The sequence below is a fragment of the Argiope bruennichi genome, chromosome 5 (assembly GCF_947563725.1).
Source record: "Argiope bruennichi chromosome 5, qqArgBrue1.1, whole genome shotgun sequence".
Classification (NCBI taxonomy): Eukaryota; Metazoa; Arthropoda; class Arachnida; order Araneae; family Araneidae; genus Argiope; species Argiope bruennichi.
Window position 1 is genome coordinate 104694023 of NC_079155.1, and position 24961 is coordinate 104718983.

General features: G+C 32.9%; 1 protein-coding gene across 2 annotated transcripts; it reads right to left on the bottom strand.

Moving 5' to 3' along the window:
- LOC129969649 (uncharacterized) lies at positions 1-23273 on the bottom strand. 2 transcript variants are annotated; one of them, XM_056084302.1, is made up of 2 exons: positions 23202-23273; positions 1-2728 (listed from the first exon to the last, which is right to left on the bottom strand). In XM_056084302.1, the coding sequence occupies exon 2, from the start codon at positions 2531-2533 to the stop codon at positions 407-409; it is 2127 nt and encodes a 708-aa protein (XP_055940277.1). In that variant the 5' UTR covers positions 2534-2728; positions 23202-23273; the 3' UTR covers positions 1-406. The 2 variants fall into 2 exon arrangements, with proteins under 2 accessions (XP_055940277.1, XP_055940276.1); XM_056084301.1 differs by lacking the exon at positions 23202-23273 and having other exon boundaries at positions 1-3046.
- Between the last annotated feature and the right edge of the window lie 1688 nt (positions 23274-24961).

Sequence of the window (24961 nt, forward strand, 5' to 3'; positions counted from 1 at the left end):
TGTTGATTATTTCACTAATTTTAATTGTAAACAATAATTTTAAAATCACAGATAATCATTTTCTTATAAATTAAAACACACAATTGTTAAAAAATTTACATCTTAATTACATAAAAACATCTAAAAGCTTACATTGCAAAAGAAAGTTCGGTTTTTTAACTTTAACCTAAAAAACATTTATCACTTAGAAAGATCAAAAGATAATAATCAACATAAAAGATAATATCACATATCAACATATAGAGTGTTCCTACAAGAATTCATATTAAAATAGACAAAATATTTTCTTCAGCAATTATCAGTCATACTGAAGGCAGCATGGGCCACTGGACATATTATCTGTGGCAATATAAATAGAGACTTATTAATAAAATCATTTATGATCCCATACATTTTCTTCATCAATTTATTTAAAGATATCAGCTTCGAATGAAGCAAATATAGCTTCAATATCCGTCTTGACTTTACTTTTCATTTCCTCCGCCATTTGATTAACTTCCGATTCTATCTGCTTCATAATTGTCTTTGTTTCAGAAAGTAATTCACTTTTACCTTCCGCAAGAGATGAATCAAATATCATTCTTATATTTGTTTGTAATTTATAAATGCCCTCCTGAGCTGCTTTGGAAACTTTCATTGCCAATTCCTTACTCTCAGTAACAGTTTTTTCAGTCACTGACACCTGTTCGCTCACTTCGCTCTGTTTAGAAATTTTAATTGCTTTGAAAAATTCCGATAATGCAGCTGAGATATCATACTCAGTTCGGATTGTTTCTTCTTGACTTTTGTCAACACTGGATTGCTTTTTACTATCTTCATCTTCAACAATAATCTCCATATCTTCTTTGCTAAAATACTCTCCAGTATCAGTAACGTCTTTAAACTGTTCCAAAACTGCTATGGATTTTCTAGAATCTTCTGAGACTTTTAAAGGTGAAATGCTTTTTGGTGAAATTTCTGTAATCATTTCATCTGGTTCAGTTGCTTTTATGATTTCATTCTCCAGCCGTCTAAAAGTGCTTTCCAAAGTTTCTTCTACAGTTTCTTTTGTCTGTTCCAACATTTGATAGGCGAACTGGATATCATCTTTGGTTAATCTTACATCCTTGTCAGTTTGATCACCAGCCAATTCGAAGGATAAACTAGTGATTTCTTCTTTCAGTTTCTTAAAGGTATTACCAAAATATTCTGTAGCAGTTTGCTTCGCCTGTTTCAACATTAAAATATGAGGATGCATTTCATCTTTGATCAATTTTTTGTCTGTATCAGCAGCAGAATCTTCTGAAAGTATTTCAGCTACTTCATTACTTTTTGTAAATTCTGCTAGCTTCTTAAAAGTGCCTTCTAAAATTTCTACAGCAGTTTGTTTTGTTTTCTCTAGCATTAGAAGGACAGATCTCGTGTCCGAGACACTGACTAAATCTACTGCAGTTGATTCTTTTGTCTCAACATCTTTAGCTATTTCAGAGGGATACTTGCAAATCTCTTCAATAGTTGTAATAATGTCTTGGCGCCTCGTAGGAAGGGCCTTCTCCATCCCATCTCCTTTAGTTTCTTTTATGTTCGTGTCAACATCAAAATCTTCTCCGGATATTTTAACCTGCGTGGATATTTCTTCTGGAACCCAAATCTCCTCTGTTTGTTGTTCTAATTCTTCGTTACATACTTCTTGATCCAAATTTATTCGACTATCTACAGCTTCAGTTTCTGCACTTCTGTCTCCCTTCTGAGCAAAAAGTGTTCCTCTTGTAAAAGTCCCAACAATTTCATTTTCAAAACTCTGCAAACTCTGCTGCAAAGCTTCCGAAGTTTTTCTTTGGATTTGTTGCATCATTTCAAAAATATCTTGTGTTTGAATTTTTGTTTCAGGAAGTGAAGCAGCTGAACTATCAAGGTAAGTTTTTGCTCTATCTTCAAATTGAACACTGTTCTCTTCTAAATCTCTCTCGGTACTACTTACAGCTTCTTCCAGTATTTCAGTAATGACTTCTAGGTCTTCCAGTTCCGATAATGAATGCTGTTCGATTGTTTCTTCATTTATTGAAACTTGCTTTTCTAAACATGGAATGTCATCAGTAGAGGAAACATCGTTACTACCAGTTTCTTCTCTTATTTCAGTTTCTGCTTGTATATGTCGCCTACCACGTGCTTTTAGTCTTGGTGGAGCACTATTTGGATCTCTGCAGCAATAGCTAATCAATTTCGCTTTATATTGTAGGCATTCCGCACGACGATGACCAACTTCTTTGCAATGGAAACATGCAGGCTTTCTTCCTCTAACGACCACAAGACATAGGAAACCATTGATTTTCAAGAAATGAGGCAAATCGTCTTTTATCGTTCCATGTGGCAATAGCAATCCATAGTATCGTGTATCGCTCTGAATTCTTCTATCTTTCACAATTCGTTCTTCACTTTCAACGAATAAGACTTCTCCATATAATTTTAGGTGCTCTGTCAGTTGATCGTTGGTTACTGAATTTGGTAGCCAATAAACGAAACCTCTGATTTCTTGCTGATTTAGAGGATACATCCAACAAGATCTATTCTTGATTCTAGTTCTTCCAGTTCGAATCAAGCGCTCTCGTGTTTCTGGATCAGTTAGTCTTATTTGCCACTGATTCGGATAAGCCAAGCGTCCAAAAAAATCCAAATTTTCCACGCCAATACTTTCTTGGACAAACTCATCGAAATCCGTAATTCGAAAACCTCTTGAGAATTTTGGGAACTGTAAGAGAATAGACATATTCAAGCGGGAATCTTCCTCCATGCTGGCAGAAATTTGAGATAAAAATTATGAATTCAAACTGAATCGACAATAATTTTTTTTCTTTATGCTCAAAGAATGCGATAGAAATTTCAGTATTAATATCTACTGACAATACCCTAATTCAGTAAAGCTGCTTGCAAAAGCTAGACTCCAGATTCAACTCTAATATTATAGATTTGATAAAAAAAAATCTTTTAAAGTCAGAAAAAAGAATTTAAAAGGCACTGTACATACACAAGGGCGTATTTTGTAACAAAACAGTAATGCCACAATGATGATTACCTATTACGCTCAAGATTGTTCTTCTAATTTTCAATTGTTGCCAAAGCTTTGTTCAATAATAAATATTATTTAAAATTATAATGTTTAATCTGTTGTTCTATTTTTATGAGAACACACTAGAGCTTCTAACAGCCCACTAGAGTGACTAACTATTGAAAAACCTGAGACTAGAAATGCGCACCATATCCACAGATTCCAATTTCACCATTTAAGTGCATATTTCAATATAATATTTGCTATTTCACAAAGTCTGAAACCTAATAAAAATAAAACATTCACTGAACTTTTTCAAATTTGTTTAAAGATCTGAGAATTTTGGATTAACTTTTGGGTTCAAATAATTACAAATGGAAATAATACATAGATTCATAGATGATGGATTGGAGTTATCTATATGCAATAGGTAGCAGACGCAATTTATTAAAAAGACACAGATGAGCACAATATGCATCAGATCAGTTGACTGAAAAAAAAAAAAAGACCTGAGTTGCTATGAAAAAAAAAATGTAAGCATTGTTTGCAAAATAAAAATGTGCATTTCCAGCTTGAGTGCTGAGAGATTGTCTTCCGCGTGACTCACCTGTAGTTCACATCTATTTTGTTGCACCAAACCATCTATCTAATTATATGAATCTTTCATTACTATCTTTTATTTATAGTATAGAATGGGTCATCTAATTAGATAAATAATCTAAATATCAGGTGTGATTCAGTTTTATTTATATTAACGTCCAGTTTTAAAGCAACACTAGGGGGCCGCGGTGTCCTGGTGGTAAGGTCCCGGCTTCGGAACCAGAGGGTTTCAGGTTCGAGACCCGATTCCACCGAAGAACCGTCGTGTAAGGGGGTCTGTTGCACGTTAAATTCGTCCTGACCAAACGACCTCCCGCTGGTGTGGTGTGGTGTGGTGTGGAGAGGGGGATGCCAGCTCAGGTATCGTCCTCGTCATCTGACCGCGGTCCAAAATGACGAGGTCCGTCCCAAAATAGCCCTAGTGTTGCTTCAAATGGGACGTTAATATAACTAAACTAAACTAAAGCAACACTAGGGTTACAGTGAGGGTCAAAAGAAAGTAAGCACCCATGACTGATATAGGAAGTGTTTTATTTCAAATATATTATCGAATTATAATATAGAGTAGATATATAGAATTGTTAACTTATTCGTGTAGGATGCACCAACCTGCAAACTTTTAATTAAATCTGTGGTGAAAAGCTTATAAGCCAGTAAACAACTACGCTACACGAGCAATTGTTTTTGTATTGTGGTCATGTTACTGAGCTGCGAACCACAAGGTCTCAGGCTCTAATCCCCGCTCATTCCAATTCGCCAACATTGGTGACCCGGACGTGCTTTGAACACGCAACCTTCAGCTCTCTCGGAGAAAGCGCGTCGAAGTGTGATGTCCGTTTAATCTCCATTAATCATAAAATGGCCTTGAACGCGAAGCATGACTCAGTTTCCCGCCTCTCAGGGAGCGCGGTGAAAATACAACCAGAATAGCTTCGAGGGACAGAGTGCGCGATGTTGTTGTGTGTCGAATAAAGATATATTTTTGATATAAACGGAGAGTGATTGTTTTCCAACACTTACATGGGGTCAGTTCATGACAAATAACATTATGGATTAATCAATCCTCTTCAAATCAAATTACAAAAAGAAATACTTAAACTTAAACAGAAAAGCATCAAATTTCATGCGTCAAAAAAATAAAAGTAAACAGAGAACACTGATACCGACAAAAGCAATGAAAACTGTAATATTTTGTCTGTAGTCCTTTAGATTTTTATCACTCATTTTAATCGTCTAAGCATAGATGTGACCAGTGTTTCTTCTTTTTTGGTTAATTCAGAATGGATTTTTTTTTTTTTTTTGTCCTTCTTCTAAGACAATTTGTTTCAATTCTTACTTATTAAAAATGGTTCTTTGACATAAATTTTTTTCAAGATATGTCCATAAATTTTCAATCGGGTTTAGATCTGGTGACTGTGGAGGATGGTCCAAAGTCTTCGTAACAACTTAGAGTTCTATTTTTTACAAATCTTTAATGTGTGTTTGGAATCCTTATCATGTTGGAAGATACAGCTTCGTGATAATCTCAAATTTGCAACACTAGGGGCAAAATTATCTTTTAAAATATTGAGATAATCCAATGTGTTCTTTGTAGATTCGACAAATACTAAATTAATGACTCTTGCTACCACCATATACCCCCAGATCATAACAGATCCACCCAATTAATTGTCTTAACTTAATACTTAATGCTGGATTCTTCATTCGTTGATGGCCATATTTTTTTGCGAGAGATTTTTTTTTTTTTTTTTTTTTGTCTTAAACAATTCTGTTCTTTTTTTTTATCACTAAATAAAACATTACTTCAAAAATTTAAAGAGTTATTAAGATACTTTTTGGCAAACAGCAGGTGCTTTTACTGGTTCGACTTCATGACAAATAGTTTCTTACGTGGAATCCTACCATATTCATGAAGGGTCCTTTTTATAATGCTTGCACTTACTGTCTTCGCTAATCTTTCCGAGAGGCTTTGAGATATTTTAACAGCAGCTGGATTAACTTTGACTTCTCTTACTACTGCTCTCACTTCAAGTCGTTTAGGTCTTTCAGTTTTCCGAAAATCTTTAATCTGTCTTTATTTGAATTCTTTGTCAAGAATTTTCTTCAACGGGCAGCGACTTTTTTCAACAATTTTTCCTAGTTCACGTAAGGATTTACCATTTTCCTTCAAGTTTATTATCAATTTTCTTGCTTCTAGTGCTGTTTACTTCCCCATCGCAAAATCTGGGCGGCGTTATGGCCTAGGGGTAGCGCGTCTTCCACATGCTCTAGGTGTCCCGGGTTCGAGTCCTGGTTCGGGCGTGGTTGTTCTCTTACTTGTGTTCTCTCTGTGAGATGTGTGAATGAGCCAACCTGTAAAAAGGGGTTGAGCAAGCGAGTGTGTGCGTGCTATCTTCATTTGAGCTGGGAGTCAGACCTCTGCCCTCGGGTGCTCAGGGGACTTTACCCTCAAAAGCTACTACTCAAAAATTTGGCTTAAAATCGTCACACGACGAAAAAAAATCGCAAAAATCTCTCACATTTTTCTAGAAATTTACATAAATTCCAGCAAAATATAAGACTTTAACTTTTATAAAAATCTTCTATGAAAAAAGTAGTGATATCTATATAAAATTAAAACAATTGAACTAGAAAGAGTTGAGTGTTTACTTTTTTTTGACGCTTAAAATTGGATGATCTTAGGTTCAAGTTGAGTTATTTCTTTATGTATATTACTTTAATTGAATGTTTGCAATCAAGTTGTTCAATTCTGCTTAAATAAGTTCATAATTGCATATATCTACTTTATATGTCAGTAATATATTTGAAATAACACATTTTCTAAATCAATCTTGGGTGTTTACTTTCTTTCGACGCTCACTGAATTTTGGAATGGACCTCGTAATATTGAATCGTGGTCAGATGATGAAGGCTACACCTGGGCTGTGACCCCCTTTGCAATCTTCCACACAACACCAGCGGGAGCACATTTGTTTCCGCTGGATTTAGTGTGCACCAGACCCACTCACTCAACGGTTTTTCGGTAAAATCGGGTCTCGAATTTGAAACCCTCCGGTTCGAAAGCCGAGACCTTATCACTAGACCATCGCGGCCCCCAGGTGTGATTAAAAGTAGTGAACTCGTTGAAGAATGCGGGATCTCTCAGAAAGATAAACAATGAGTGAGAAAAGTAAACAACTAAATGAGCAATGATTAATATTAACATTAAGTTTAATATGAGAGTAGAACGTGCTTGCTAAGAAGCATAATCTGAAAGATTACATATAAAAGTTGAAAAAAATAAATTAGAATTTGTTCTACACTATGGGGTTTATCTTTGTGACCCTTGAGTCAGAGGGTTAAGGATTTAACAAAGTCGACAGGATTTCCGTTATTGCACATTAGAGATACATAGCAAGATAAGTACTGCAATCAAGATTTTCACTAAAGCCAAAAGAGTTCGCCTACAATAATCTGAAAAATTCATCGAAGTATTTTAAGCATTGCCTACTTCTTTTATTTTATTTTTAAAATATCCACCTAGGAAAGGTTAAAAAACTTTCCCTGTTCTGGACCATAATATTCTTTATTTCAAACATGTGCAAACATGACGAAAATGTTTAATGGGAAACAACTTCCTGAAAACCAAAATCTAAATTTGGTCCAGTTCAGAATGATTCTTTAAAAAAAAAACTCAGAAAACTTTTAAAGTTACAGTTCAAAACATGTGCAAACATGACAAAAATGTTTAATAGGAAACAACTTCCTGAAAACCAAAATCTAAATTTGGTCCAGTTCAGAATGATTCTTTAAAAAAAAAACTCAGAAAACCTTTAAAGTTACAGTTCAAAACATGTGCAAACATGACAAAAATGTTAAATAGGAAACAACTTCCTGAAAACCAAAATCCAAATTTGGTCCAGTTCAGAATGATTCTTTAAAAAAAAACTCAGAAAACTTTTAAAGTTACAGTTCAAAACATGTGCAAACATGACAAAAATGTTTAATAGGAAACAACTTCCTGAAAACCAAAATCCAAATTTGGTCCAGTTCAGAATGATTCTTTAAAAAAAAACTCAGAAAACTTTTAAAGTTACAGTTCAAAACATGTGCAAACAGGACAAAAATGTTTAATAGGAAACAACTTCCTGAAAACCAAAATCCAAATTTGGTCCAGTTCAGAATGATTCTTTAAAAAAAAAAAACTCAGAAAACTTTTAAAGTTACAGTTCAAAACTTTTGTATTATATGCAGTTTTCTAATGCATTCTGAGAAACAGGCTTTACAGAGCACATTTTCAGTATTTGATTTAAATGCAGCATCTTATTTCATAGAGTTGTTTTGCTTCATTTCTATTTTACGTTTCATTGCAATGCAATACTGAAATAATCTCATACTCTTCAAAAGTTTAAAAAACCTGATAAAAACAGGTTCATAAAATTTCTCAGAAAAAATCACATTATGCGAAAAATATTTCAATTTTCATAAGTTCTCATTAATTTTTACTGAATATAATATAATTTTCAGTGAAACTTTTGTGTATGTAATGTCTCGCCTGAATGAAAAATTTTATTTGTAAGAAACTTACGATTCAAATTTCTAAGTTTTAGAATTGTATAGAGAATGTGAATGAATAGAGATTATTTATATTTTTGAGAATTCGAGGAGAATACGAAATGTGTTGAATTTCAAATAAGCTCTGAGATTGTATTCTTTCTGGATAAATTTGAGGATTAAATTTATATGGAGAAAATAAATACATCAACTCTGTCATTTCGAGAATAAAATTCTTCCGTGTGTTCATTATCTCGACATTTATAAAGATCTACGTCAATAATTTAGTTTTAGGGTATACAGAGCGACATTATCATTTATAGAAAACTAATAAGATTATCATTAATTTCTCCTATGTAAATAAAAAAAAATGTTGTAATCGTCAAAAAATTAGACCTCGAGATTGTGGAGAATCTCTATGTTTTAGACCACCCTGACATCGAAAAACACATTTTTGGAAAATGTCCGTCTATCTGTCTGTCTGTGACGATGATAACTCTAAAATGCTTTGAGCTAAATGATTGAAATTTAGTATACGGTCTTTAAAGCAAATTACTATATTTCATCACATTTTGAGTAAAATCAGTTTAGAGGAAGTCTGTATGTCCGGCTGTTCGAATATAAGTTAACACATTCGTTACAAAACGAAGATAAATAAGATTCGGCACACAGGTTTAATATCCATACTGTAGGCAACTCTCAAATTTCCAGCCAAATCCAATTACGGGCTGACTGTCTGTCTGTCTATACTTTCAGAAACCTTTAAATGCGATCATTCAAAAACGCAATGACTTAAATATATCACATTTTATATGGATTTTGTGACTATAAATATCAAATTTTTATTTCAATCGGTTCGGAAAAAAGTGTCTTAAACACAAATTTTGGATACTATTAACGCACGCCAGAGATTTACCGACAAAAAACCCGTCAAGGATGACACGATAGATTCAGTAAAAATCCACACCAAAAGTTAATATTCTGTAATTACTGGACGCCAATGGCATGCAAGATGTTCTTTGGCATGACATGTTTGTTAGAGAGAATGAGAGAAAGTTTTAGGCAGACCACTTTCACTGGTTGGAAATATGTCTTTGAGAGCCCAATAATTTAAAAACGCTTTAACATATGCAAATTAATAGAAAATAATTTTACTAATTTTTCTAATTTTTTTTTCGAATTTTTAAGTGCCACACATGCGTAGGATTTAAAAAATAAAAACACTCTTGGAAGATTCCTAATTTTTGTTCTGGAAGAGTGGGGGGAGATAACACGTTTATTAGGGATTTTACGAGAAAGTTTTCAAAAGCCACTCCCCATGATTTTTTAAAATAATTTTTGAGAAAAATTTTGAGTTGTTTAAGTTATGTGACTATATTTGGGATGAATTTTTTGAAATGTTTATATTTTTGTATATTTACATAAAAAAGACTTATAAATGCATCGTTGAAACCAAAATATATCAGCTAAATAGCAAAAGATTTTAGAAATTGAAAATAAAAGTGCTTTTTTACTTAAAAAGAGATATAAAGGAAAAAATCTTCTAGTTTAAAGGTACATCAAGTGATTTGCTTAAAATTTTGCAGATAGCTTAAGAAATACAGTAGACTCCCGATTATCCGCGCCTGCCACACAAAGTTTTTTTTTTTTTTTTGACTGATTTTTTTCAAAAAGGTGCAGTTTTACAGTTATGCTTTTGTAATTACATAATACATTACAGTATTAAAACAGTACATATGTATTAATTTTTCTGTGTATCCTTGACGCCTCTCGTAAGTACAAAGCACTTTTCTGTTTTCATTAACAAAATGCATTTTAGGTTAGTTTTGAGTGATATACTAAAATATTAAGCATTAGTTAAACATTTTATGCTGTTTATTTTACGTTTTATTGTACATGAAACGATTTTTCAAAGCTGGAATGACTGTTTTCTCTTTTGCTATACCCGTTTTTAGCTTTTTTCGGATTATCCGCGATTTTTGTTATCCGCGGCGGCCGCGCCACCCAATTCCGCGGATAATCGGGAGTGTACTGTATGTTATCTAGTTCGAGAACTAAAATATAAACAGTATTTCTATCCATTCTTTAAATATTGAGGTTCGACTAATCAATAATAACACGAAATTTTCATTTTTTCTTTCCCCCAAACTGTGAAGCACAGAAACATTTATAAAATTTTCTACTTGAATAGATTATTTATTCTCTAGTTCAGAAACTGAAAAACATATTGAGAAATTATTATACCAAATTTAAATAAAAAAAATATGCATTAGATTTTAATTTATGAGAGTTTTTATAAGAAAACTCTATCAAAGATTTGAATTTGAGAAAATAGCATCTAAAAATGTCAAATAGCATTAAAATGTGTGTAAATGTAAATAGTAATAAAAATCGGTGTACTTCCCAAAAAATAGACTTAGAAACAAAATTCAAATGGTATTATGAACAAACCTAAGAAGTATTAAGAATGCCAAATTTTTATTAAAAAAAATCATAATTATAAAATATGCTTAAAATAAATTTTAATTAGATAAAAACTGAAAAAAAATTCGGTTGCAATAAAGTTGATATTTTTGAAAAAAAAAATCTTTTAAATTTTAAGAGGATGTAAAAATCACTTTTGTGTTGTAAAATTTTCGTGTATTATTGCAGAAAAACATCTGAAATTCGTTTAATTTTAAAATTTAATATAATTCTGCTTAAAATTTTTAAGAAATAAGTAAGGCTCCTATTTCCTCTCTTCAAAGTATATTTGTGCCAAATGTGGTGCCCTAGGACAAATGTCTGCCATAAAGAGCAACAGAACTCTCTCTCTCTCTCTCTCTCTCTCTCTCTCTTACACACACTCACACTCATCTATATTGTTATTTAGACGACGAATCAGCATATGGGTCGTAAATGAAAATATATGGGATATGTCATTTGACCCAGCATCTTATCAAACATGCTTCGGTAGGGAATCTTCAATAAGCAAAATTTATTTTGAATGCTTAACAAGATATCTGTCTACGTGTGAAGACAAATTTTTGAAAAAACCGTTCAATTTTCATTTTTAGTTTATTTTTTAGGTCATAGCAATTCAAAACGATGAATAATACCATTTAAAAAGTTTTATGTAATTTGCAACTCAGTCAAATGGGGAAATTTGGGTAAAAAACTGTGAAAATTGGTGTAAAACGCAAAACATCCTAACAAGAATTCTAACCAAAATTTTCAAATTCTTTTTCTACAAAATATAGTTACAGCTTTAGTGAAGGCAAAGAACTAGGATCTAAGAAATATTTGCATTTATAAGAAAGCTATATCAGTTCGAGTATTTCCTAACTGAAAATTTATCAAAATTCTTATGCATAAACAACATTAATGAGCATAATATTTTGAGATATCCTGTTTTGCGTATCAAAATTTTTACAAAATTAAAGTTCCTCAAAAAATGCATTTAAAGTTTTTAATTGTGTTTTATGAAAAATATCTCTCTCTATTTTTTTTAATATTCACCACATTTGTATGATACACCTTCTTTGTTAACAATTTTATCAGTTTTCTTCTTTTTAATAGCTGTTAATTTTTTCCTGGCAACTTTTGTTGTACTTAATAACTGCCTTTTTGACGTGATGATTCTTTCTTTATCGAAAGAAAGGAAGTGTCTCAGGGTATAATCCCCAGGAGTTATTCCCAGTTCAAAAAAAAAAAAAAAAAAAAAATTGCCAAGAGACCATAAAATCCATCATTAAAAGTTATTGCAGTTATTGATGCTCCCAAACGTAAAGTCTGTAGCTCAAGCAGATGTTTTCAAACGTAAACAATGTTCGAGAAGCAGCTGTTGCCAATCTTTTCTGTATATAAAGAGCTGAAAATTAATTAAAATTTAGGTGGCTGGCAAATAGTTTTAAATTAAATTTATGATTTTAGGAGCGTATATTTGATGAAACGACGAAAAACATTCAACTTCCGGTAAGCACTTCCGGTTTCGTTTTCGACTCTTTTGAATTACATAAATCTTCATATCTCCATTTCTATCAATCGTAGGAGAAAAATAAACATAGATTCAGAAAGCTAAATAAATGCACTTTAAAATAAAAAAATTAAAAAAAATGAGAATTTTGACCAAAAGTGGCGTTTTAGAAGTAGACAGATACCTTTTAACGAAAGTGCACTGAAAGTTCATTCATTCTCCATTTCTTTTAGATGCAAAAGACACTTTCAACTTCTGCATTTTTGATTGAAAAATGTTTCGCGACCCTGATTATCCAATTATGCATTTACATGATAGAATAAGACACGCAAATAAAGAAGCATTAATGAAAAATGGCGGAAAAGTCATTTCTACAAATTCTTTGATTTTTTAACTGTCTTAATTGGAACAAATAATCAAACTGTGACTTAACTTTTCAAATAAAAAATTAGATTACCAACATTTTTCACCTTAAAATTATATCTTAATTTTGAGTTCTGGATGCCTTATCTTAATTTAAAGCTTACTTGTAAAAAAAAAAAAAAATCAGCAGATATTTTTCAATAAAAATTAATCAACCGATTATAGTTTTTTAGTGTACTTTGGCCGACAATTCATTCTCTAAATACTCTCTATTAGACTCACTTTTAGTATCCCAGTACAGATGCGAGATGACTTTTCACGCCTGAGGATGACTAACCTCCCTAGTAATCCAACCACCCATCCCTCTCCCAAAAAATCCTCAATATCACCCCAGTTACATCCCCCGGGCTCAGGGACGGGAAGAGGGGGACAAGATCCTAACCCCCCAACTCTGGACTTGATTGTTTTTCGAAAAATCTTCCTCGCCCAGCATTAACAGCTAATTTCTGCTCTCTCGTTTCGTTTGAGGGATCTTCTGTAACGGCCCCTCCCCTACTTGACTATGTTCCGACGGACGACAAACCCAAACATCAGGCTCTCCGCTTCAGAAGATGCTCCCCTCTGCATCAGTAAGCGCATCCACCTATTGACCCCTCCATTCAGAAGCTCCCTCTGCGCCTGCGCACTAGCGACTGGCGAAATTAAAGAACGAGAGTGCCAGATTTGATGCTTTATCGCTCATTCAGTGTTTTTTGAAAGAAAAAAAATTTATTTGTCGATATTTTTTATTATTATTTCAGTTAAAGATGCTTTTCTAAAATAATGAGAAAACTAAGAGGTAATTTACTATCTCATTTTTGTTTCAAATGACATAAAATTGAATTTAAAATTTTCATTTTTTTAGATAATTAATAAATAAAAAAAGAAAATTCTGGACTAAAATTTTACTTAGCAGAAGTAGTACCCCCCCCCGAAAAAAGTCTTTCTCGCATACTCCCTAATAAAGACTTTATTCCTCTACCCCAACATAAAATCATGATTCTTGGGCACGGCATTGTCAAACAATAGGTATGAAATATAGTTCTTTGGTGTAAATCTAGCATTTTTAAAAATCTGTTTTGAGATATATATTTTTTGACACTTTTTTTTAAGCCTGATTGTAAAGATATTTGGTATACGCCTTTGCCCCAAATTTGTAAATTTCTATCAAAATTTGAACGAAGGCCATTTGGAGGAAGTCTATCTATCCGTCTATCCGAATATAAGTTGACTTGAAAATTACAAAACGAAGAAAGCTAAATGAATAAAATTCGGAATCAAATCCATCAAGGGATTGACTGTCTGTAGGACTGTACTTTCGCAAGCATATAAAAGCGATGACTAATCAACTCAGTAAACTTAACCAAAAAATCTTTTTATTATCTTGTAACTGCAACTTTAGTTTTTTTTTTTTTTTAAATCAAATTTTCATGTAAATCTGTGGGCAAAACAACATCCAAAATGCATATTCTCGTGATAGATTCAGTAAAAATGCTAGATTCACCAAAAATATATATTTCGTAAATACCATGATAGATATACATTTCGGAAATAAAAATGAAATTATGAAATAAAAATATATATTTCGGCAATACCATGCAGGGCATTCGAGGCTCAAGCTCTGCACTTTTATTGGGGGTGGGGATAAGAATTTTATTGCAAATTAGGTGAGAAAGTATTAGAGGGGGGACCACTTTCGTTAGTTTGATATTTCCATTCTCTCGTTTTAAAATATTATTCACATTTTTTTTTTCAAAATCTAATTATATTTTTCCCTTACAGTGTCCAACAACTTACATTATTTTCTTTGAAAAAAACAACAACGCTAGAATTATATTGTTTTTCCTCAATAGCCTTTTGATTAAACCTTACCCTTTTAGAAAGATTTGATGAAAGAAGTTTAAAATATATCCAATATATATAAATTCGTTTTAAAATGGATAACAACATTAGAACTACAAACTATATTACTAATAAAATTTTCTGTTAACATTAATGAGAAAATAATTTAAGTATGAAATAAAATATATATATATATACGATGACTTGTTTAAATCATTCGACGATTTTCATTATTTCCTCTTAAGAAAACATTGTCATTGTCTAAAAATTGAACTCAAAACTTTGGTGAATCTCTACATTTTGGATCTCTCTGAATCCTAAACACACATTTGAATTATGTTGTCTGTGAACACGCTATTTCAACTCTTTGAGCCATGTGGATGAAATCTGGTATCTAGACTCAACCCCTAGATTGTGTACATTTTTATCAAATTTTAAAGGAAATCTATTTTGAGGAAGTCTCTCAGCTTGTGTAGCTGTAAGAATATTAATTAATTATTACTAGAAAATATAAAGTGCTAGATAAATAAATTTTGGCACACAGGCTGAATATTTAAAATGTTGATCCGTATAAAACCTGAAAACCAAATTCGTCAAGGAGTTAACCCTTCTTCGGTCTAAACTGCTTGTATGCAATTAAAAAAAAAAGCAATGATTAATGGAAAAACAAAATGAAATACAGGATGAGATCATGTAACTACAAATGTTTTTCAATATCAAATTTTGATTTCAGTCATTCGGGGGAAAAAAGACGTCCAAAATTTTTGGTTCTCATATATTCACCTCATGCTAGATCTCGTGCTAGATTCAGTAAGAAGCCAAAAATTGACATCTCACAGCTACTACTCGCCAAGGTCGTATATACATTTATTGTACGAGTATCGGTTTTCTTTATTACATTACAAACCACAAAACTCTTGTATGTAGGACATTGGAAATAAAAATCTGATCACTGGTTCATGATCTGATTAAAATCTGATCACTGATCGTGGTGTTCATATTTTTGCTCAAGGTTAACAACAGAGGGATGGAGATTAATACATCTACAGAGCCTGACTAAGGCAGGGGCATACGAGGCAGTTACCCCGAGCCCCCACATCAGAGGAGGACCCCCAAATCGAATAGAAATAATATTTTACGTTTCCTTCTTTAATGAACTTTTTTTAACATTGCTTTTCGAAAACAAAGACAGAGGGTGGAAGGCCCAAAGAAGTTTTTGCTCCGGACCCCAATTAGGCTAAGTCGGGCCCTGCACATTTAATAGAGAGTATGTGAGAATGTTTTAGGGGGATCACTTTCACTGGTTTTTAATCACGATTATGACGTCATAGTTGTATCCAGACTAAAAATACTTAGAGTTCTTGCTGCTGTTTTTTTTTTTTTTTTTTTGACTAACTTTTATTAAACGCACGTAGTTTCGCTTCATTTATGTTAAGAATACAAAAGTGACAAGTTTTTCGAACATGTCACTGTATTAATCTTTTTGTTTCGGATGTGTTAAATTATCATTTTTTTTTTTTTGTTGTTGTTACTCTGCAGATTTTAGTTTAAGTAGTGATTCCCAATCATTAATGATAAAATTAAGTGAAGGAAATGAGGTTGTTGTTGTTTCTTATGGCACTTGCCATGGACAAGCCCGCTGTTACGAAGACAGCGATTTAAGCCGGTGGGTGAGCGTCTCTTGTTTTCATAGTAGCGCCAACTAGGGCCAAGAGTGTACGACTTTGCTACTCACGCATCACTCATTCGCTTGCATAACCCCTTTTTACAGGAGGGCACATTCACACATCTCACAGATAGAACAACGGACGAACAACCATGCCCAAACCGGGACTCGAATCCAGGACGCCAGACCACGGGGAAGACGCGCTACCCCTATGCCAGGACGTCGGCAGGAAATGAGGTGATTTTAAGAAGCGACTTTCATGTCCCGCACATAACAAAGGCAAATTATTTAAACACATGGAAAGCCAAATGGGAGAAAAAAAATTACATTACCTTAAGCGTCATTTACCTTTATTACGCTACTGCTAGGAATAGACTTAATGTACGGGAAGTGGTACTAATTGCTATTTGTACAGAAGTATTTCCAGTTCATGGAATCTACCTATACATGAAAATACGGACACGATCCGAACTGCGAAATATTTTATAGTTTATACATTTCATTAAATTTTTTAACAAAATTAAAGCCCAAAAAAGTCAAAATTTAAATTTGTAAAGAATTCTTCGTCACCGCTCACAAGGTTTACGGATCATGGGAATTATTCATGAATGAACTCATTTCTCCAACTATGACCTCAGCCTTCCCCTAATGTGCAGAAGCACCTTATCATATGAGCATCCCCATTCATACATTGACCACCAGCATCTGGAGGGCGTCTTTTGTGAATATTCATTGATATATATTGACCACATGGCTAAGGGGCAGAAAAACATCCCCTTCTCCTTCCCCCTTCTTCCTAAGGATGGAATGAGGGGGTGAGCGGATGAGCTGACCGATCCCCTCTTCTCTCCAATATTGGTGGAAACTTTCACCTAATTGCTGCAGATCGAACGGAATTCTCGGTGGGTTCCGGCACGCCCGGATATGAGTCGGCCGGATCAGAAGGAAAAAGTTGCATTATCTCAGGGGAGGGTGAGCAAAGAGAGAGTGACCTCCAACGAAAAGAAACCATCGGTCAGTTTGATTTTCTGAGCTTTTTCGATTAATTAGAGGAATTTTCGGAGGGTTTATTCTTTCTTTCTACCAAACGATCCTTTCTTCCTTTACTTTGAAAAAAAAAATTCTGATTAAAAATGTTCTTTTTTTAAATTTACTCCGAGATTATTTAATAAAAAACAGAAATTTTCGAATCGAATTCGTTTAATAAATGGCCAATAAAAGTATGAATAATATTTAATTGAAAATTAACAAAGTTTTACAGAGTTTAATACAGTTACGACGATACATATAGCAAATCCTTTTATGAAATTCACAATATGACGGAAATACTAAAAAACAAATTGATGGGATAAAAATTTTCAAATTAAATATATTTTTCTTCTTATATTACATTCAAAACAAAAGTATATCTATCCTTTTATTATATTGATTAACAACCAAAGCGTATTAATTGTTAAACACTTTCGCTGGCAAGAAATTCGCAGGTGCGCTTGCCAACAGAGTCCACTGTAACTCTCAACGAGGCCACACGAAGGATCTGGTGCCTTATAGAAATCTGAAAAATATTTATATTTTGTAAAAGAATTGATTTTCGACTTAAGACTGTGTTCTGGCATAAAATCTAAGTTAACAGGTGGCAAACATCCTTTTTACTTCTGTGACAATTGCCTGCCATCGTGTGTAGCACGTCTTTGGAGATTCAGTGAAAAAAACTTGTCGACCTGCGTGGCACATTCTTCCACCGCAAGTGATTAATAACATGCCCATATGTAAGCATCTATGGACATGTTTAATTGAACTAAAACCAGTGGCAGTGGTCTCTCCAAAGCCTTCTCTCATCTTTTCTCACAATGGAGTCATTCCTGAGAACGCTTTACATGGCAATGGCGTATAACAGTTACGAGATATTAAATTTAGGCTTGTTAAATTTAGCATTTTATCTGAATCTTTTTTATCATCTTTGGCGATTTTTTTTGGCGATTAATCCCTCGCAACCGGTTAATAGTATCTAAAAGATCGAATTTTTGTTATAAATGTGTTTTTATCATTTGATTGAAATCAAAATTTGTCACAAAGTTGCACTTGTAATCATAAAATTCCGTACTAAATTTGATATATTTAAGTCATTGCTATTTTGAGTCAACGGATTTACATTAAGCAATTCGAGTGTTTGAGTAATCTCGTTTAAGATTAAGATTTAATTTGAGTTTGAGTTTTAGACGCGTTTTTCCCAAGAGGACTGAAACCAAAATCTGACACAGAATTACAATTGTAATCACAAATTCACATACTAATTTTCACATATTTAACTCTTTATCATTTTGAGATATCGCGTTCACGTGCTTCTGAAAGCACAGATAGACAGACGGTCAATCCCTGTTTGGATTTCGCTCAAAATTTGATATGTTTCTACACTATATCTGTGTACCGAATTTTATCTATCTAGCTCTCTTGATTTTGTAATTATCATGTTAATTTATATTCGAGTAGCCGGACAGATGGCCTTCTGCTGATCATTTACTCAAAATTTTAAATCTGCAAATTTGGTGTAAAGGGCGTATTTCAACCTTAAAAGCCTGAATTTCAACCGTCTACTGTTCGTCAACGATTCTGAGACGACCCCATTTCGACGACTCCATCTCATTAAGGGGTGAGACGCGGAACAATGAGTTCATTTTTGGTATTCCCTTTGACCTTGGATTTTCCCTATTAGATACCAGAAATGTAAACATCTCCTCTTTTCATCTTTCCTTTCATCCCTATTTTGACGGATTAAACCCATCCTAATGCATGCGCAAAAGCGCAGAGGGCTTTACAATCCGCTGCTGAACAATAGTTCAAAGTGTTTTTGAATTATCTTTGTCACAGACAGACAGGGACATTTTCTAAAAACGAGTTCTTGGAACTCAAGGAGGTCTGAAACTTAAAAATTCGTCAATATCTCGAATTCATTTTTTTTAAAATACGAGAAAGTAAAACGACTGTAATTATCAAGATGTTTATTATCTGAACCCCGCAGCTTTTCTTTTTTTTTTTAAATCAGAGTTGAAACCTATCGAAGAAAAAGCAAAGTTAGTATGCGTTCCATTCTGCAGACTTTTCTCGTAGTGCAAGTAATTTTGAATGCGCTGTATTAAATGCAACTGTTATCATCCCACAACCAGTTGCTCTATTAAAGAAAAAAAAAATTGAAAAACTTGCTTGTGAAAACAACTATAATCAAAAAGGGCATCTCGCGTTTTAAAATTTTACGTTGATGCCATCAGAAGAAAATTTATCAATCACCTATCAAATCAACACCTATCAATCTCTCCCCAAATCAAACACCTGCTCAAGATCTTATACCTACTAACACGTATTACTAAATAAATTCTCAGATCTACTGAACACTACAGCATTGCAGCCAAGACAAAGGATGAGAGGGAGCTGATTTTAATTAATGCTTTTTTTTTTAGTAATTTCTTATACTTTTACTTTCCATACTTGAACTTTACATACATACTTACTTTGAACATATACCCTGTCAACGCCCCATGCTTTCTTGCTGCCTTTTGATTGGTCCTGAAAACTAACTACTTCGCACTATCCCTCCTCCTATTGGTTTTGGTTCTCCCTTTAGCCTTTTTAATCCTCTTATTAGTAATCCGACCCGATCCGACCTGTAAATAATAGTTTTAGCTACCTTTAGAAATCGAGAGTTAAACTGTATTCCAAATTTACCTGCTCATATAGGGTATCTATCCAGTTATTTATCTTCCAATTTTAATTTCTAATGTTTATTTTTCTTATTTTCGTTGACCATTCCAAATTTCCATAATCATCAAAAGCTTTATTTATCGAGAGTTGTGGTCCTGCTTCAATCGGCGGACAGTATACCACAATAACACTTTACCATTATGATAGTGATATCATTACTAGTATGATATTTTATAGAAGTATATATTAAAAAGTAATCTACAAGGGAAATTTTCTTTTCAAACTATAACCACTAACGTCATGGAAATTAAATTATACGTGAATGAAATTATATATTTATTAATATTCCTCAATTTAAAAAAACAACAAATAATTTCATTTTATGTTTTTTGAAAAATTATCGTTTTAATTAAAGTTTCAAGTTTAAATAATTCGAAATATAATAGATGAAAGTAGGATTTTTTTTATTTTACTTATAAGCCGGTCATTACAATCACAAGGCTGACTGGCCGTTAATTTAACGATTTCATTGTTTATCATCCAAATATTTTGGTTGATGCCACCAACTCTTTATAATTCTCTTGTTTTTTAGTGTCTCCTGTCTGTGATTGGTTTGTGAAATAAGAATGGCCGCCTTTGACCTTTTTTCTATATACTCATCGTTTTAAAGGACCAACTCTTTATTCAGTATTAGTAGAGTAGCGAAGTGAGAAGAGAGACAGGAGATAATAGATGTCTGGGCACTAGTTTTAGGGAAAGCCATGAAGACAAAATGCTAGAGCGTTTATGTCACTTTGTGAAGCGAAATATGATGTACTTATTTCGCTTTCTATCACCAAACGTGAGGCGAAATATTGCATGTTCCAGACTCCTTTAACCCTTGCTAAGCCACTTGAGACTGGGAGTTGTAAAAAATTACATTTTGCACTAGATGCTAGTTTTTTCCACTTCGCCACTATGTAATGTGTAATATGTTATCATAATGCCATATGATGTTAAAAGTAAACACATTTTATGTTGACAAAAAGGAACTGCTGTAAAAGTTTTTTTTTTTTGTTTTTTTGTGAAATAGTTGAAATTGAATCTTACTTCCTTAAGCTGCATGATATAGTCAATTAGCAATTTCATCTACAGTTCAATTTTTTAAAGATGACTAGATTTCAAAGCTTTTTTTGGCGCCATCTATCGGCAATTAATTAACATATGTATTAGATTTTGAATTTGCAGTAGTAACGAAAATAACATATGTAATAACATTAAATGGGAGAGTCTTAATTAGCTTTTAACTGAATTTATACTGATGATTGGTACAGTTACTTCCTTCTGGAAGTTAATACTCATATTATTGTCTCTTTCGTTTACGAATGTCTAAAAATCTTAAAAGTAGATACTTAAAAATGAATGGATGAATTCATAACATTACACAATTGCACATGCCATATTACTAAATTATGAGTTGTCTTACTTTGTGTCATGACATTACGAATTTTTTTATTTTTGTAACATTCTCTGAGAATCTAAAATTTATAGGTCATTAGACAATTAATTATGGGTTTGTTTTAATCATTTGATTGTAATTTGACCCCCCACCACTTTTCCCTGCTATTAAATTAATCACTTTTTAATTAACTTGGTATTCATAATGTTATGAAATTTTATGGGGATTAAATATAAATGATAAGATTGTTTAGTTTAGTTTAGTTTAGTTTAGTTATATTAACGTCCCTTTATAAAACAACACTAGTGCTATTTTGGGAAGGACCTCGTAATTTTGAACCGCAGTCAGATGACGAGGACAAGTGTGTTAGCTTGATAATTAAAAAACAATTAATTTTAAAGAATACCCTCGAATGTATTGGTATACACAGCGAAATTTATTTTCTATATAAAATATTGGAATAAATCAATCAAACCGGGGGGGGGGTGAACATTTCAAACTTTCTCGCATACACTTTAATGTACTTGTCATGTTAGAGAACACCTTACAAGGCAGTGACGTACAATAGTTACGAAATAACTTTTGGCTTGAATTTCGCATTTTTATTGAATCTATCGTGTGGTCCTTGGCCAGCTTTTTAACGATTAATCTCTGACAATCCGAATACCTGTTAATAGTATCCAAAAATCAAATTTGTGCTTAAGACACGTTTTTCTCTACCGATTGAAACAAAGATTTGACACAAAACTGCTTTTGTAATATAAAAAATCCACCAAATTTGATATATTTAAATCATTGGATTTTTGAACTATTGCGTTTAAATGTTTCTGAAAGTACAGAACAACAGACAATCAATTCTGTGCTGGATGGGACTCAAAATTTGACAAGGGTTTTTCTACATTATAGGTGTTAAATCTGTTTACTGAATTTTATCTGTCTTCATTTTGTAACTATCGTGTTAACTTATATACGGACAGCTGAAAAGATGTACATTCTCTGAGCGGATAGAAATCCGCAAATTTAAAGCAAAGATCATATACTGAATTTCATCCATCTAGATCAGAGAGTGTTTGAGTTATTCCTATTCATAGACACAGATAATAACTCAAAAATGTGTTTTTTGAACTCATGGAAATCTAAACCTTTGAGATTCGTCAAACGTTGAGAAACTCGAGTTCAAATTTTTCGACGATTACTATATTTCCTCTATAGTAAGTGCTCGAGAAAGTAAAAAGTCTCTGTCTATGTAAAACAATATTATGAAACTGGTGAAATGGTGGAATTCTGGGATATGGTTAGCATTTTAACAGTTCATCTGTATCAAAATTTTGTTTAAACTACCTGTTTGATATGTCCTGTAGTAAATGCCTACCATAAATCATATATTCCTATCATAAATCATATCAGATATCAGTAAACTACACGCTCTGTCGAGACTGTGTGTGACGTAATTGCGGTTGCGCATATTTGTTGTGACTCCAATTATTGGGACGTTTTAGAAAAATAATTTTATTCACATTTTAACAAAATACATTAAAGATTTGATTTTTACTACGAACTTCGCCGAGGTAGTGTGCGCGAGACCGTTCCGAAGAGAAAAGCGAGAGAATAGCTTTTTTAGGAGCATACCCGGATGATGAGCGGTGCGGCAATTGCATCACACACAGCCTCGACGGAGCCTGTAGTTTACAGATATCATATATGATTCATGATGGGTATATATGATTTATGGTAGGTATTTACTACAGTCTATTCGTATAATGTGAATCAAATTATTCAAAAATTTTATGAACTAGATAGGTGAAATATGGTTTATAATTTTAACATTGCTCAGAAATTTATATCGAATTTTTATGATAATTGGTTAATAAAAGGAGAACTTAAATGTATACTTAATTCTCTTCCCTATACAACGAATATAATTTTACAAGTATACGAAAGTCGAGAAAATAACATTACTCCATTGGATTTTAACTATATCTCCTTCTAAGCCAAATTTAGGTTTTTATTCTTTTATAATAACTAGAAATATATCGATACATACCAATAAGAAGCACTAACGAAATCCTGAACTTTTCAAAATTAAATCAATATATCCTCTTAGGAAGGGAAAAAGTGATAAACAGATAAAAAACATGTTGTGCAAATCAAAATCAGAGCAACATTTTATCAATCTAAAAATAAAATGTTATCTTAAAAATTGATAAATGCATTTAATCTTTTCAATAGGTCAAAGTGAGGTTAACACATTGCAGACTAAATATATATATTTTTTTATCCCCCACTAATAATTTTTTTCCCTGACAGGTGTTTTTACTTCATACAGAATAAGCAGGTTCTATGAAACAGAAATAAACTATTAAAACTAGAGGCTTTTAAATTATAACTCTTTATTTACCGAATTAGCTTACCATCAATTTTTTTACTTTATTTTTTCACAATTAATTAAGTATTGGAGTAGAATAAAACCAGAAAAGAGAAAAAAAATTTTAATTAATTAAAATAACAATTAATTTAATAAATAATTAAATATTTTAATTCATCTCTTTAGTTTTTATCTTCTGCTTGCTATCTAAGCTGTACGCTTCGTGTTCTTTTGAATACAATGGGAAAAAATAGTCATATTGCGAAGATATCAGATAGATTTAGGTAGTACTTTTAAGCAGCATCAGTGAAAAAGGGTTTAATAAATTTTGCTCATTAATTTTTGTTATCTAAGCAGATGAAGTAACAAACGATCACTGTAGGTGACATCTAAGAAAGCAAGAGAAGAATACAAATTATCTTATAATCCATCAGCAAAGTTTCAATGTTCCAAAATTTATTGATAAAAATGCCCCAAAATAATTGGGAAAGTTATGTAATTAAGTCGGCATGGTTTCAAATATTAAAGGATTGAGAACTCGGGATTTTCCCTTTATGAGTTAAAGTTCCATATTTATTGGTGTGTGTGGTTTAAATATTCCAAAAGTAGTTGGAAAGACTGCGTAATTAAAGGTGATATGGCTTCAAATATTAAAAAAAGGACAAGAACCTCTTGTTTACTTAAAAGTCAGAGAAAGAGTTTAACTTTTTGCGAAGAAAAAGAAGATAACGTAGTAAGTAACTCTTCCAAAAAGATCTCTCTCGCAGGTGTGTCCTCCCTGCCGAATTTTCTTCTCATAAATTTTCCCTCCTGTCCCAAACTGTCGCCTTGTGCGGAATTTTTCGCATGAGATGACAAAGTGCCTATTTTCCGTTCCCTGATAAAAACGTTGTTATTATCTCCGCTGGAAAGATGAGTCGTTTTTCACTTCCCAAAGGTAACATGCCTCTCACTGACAGCAGGGGAGGAGCAGGTGGGGGAGAGAGCAGGTATTCCAACTTTGTGGATTGACCACATGTTCTTCTAATGAATACGCTAAGAAGGCAGAAGGGAATGGTTTATAATTGGATATGATTATGTGACGGGTTATGGCTTTGTTGAACCCTGGCCAGTTTGGGGAGGAATCGACCAGTTGTCCTTTTGAAAGCGCGTTTGTGACAAAAGGGGTGGTTTCGGCGGTACGCGGATGACTTGTGGTTTTGGAAAACCATTGACAACTGGAATTTTCGAATGTTTCGTGTTTTGGAAGAAGGCGTTAAGTTTTAAACAGCTGCGGTGTGAAAAAGGCATGTAAGAAGTGAATGCCCTAACTTGCCTTTTAAAGGGCCGTAAACAAGGCATTTTCTATGTGTCTTGTAATCTATGACCCTTTATTTATGGGTATTCAAAAGGGTTGAACTCAAGAATGGAGTTGTTTCTTATAGTTTGGGAAGAAGATT

Coding starts and splice junctions, on each gene's coding strand:
- LOC129969649 (XM_056084301.1), bottom strand. CDS start 2,770: ATGGAGGAAGATTCCCGCTTGAATATGTCTATTCTCTTACAGTTCCCA.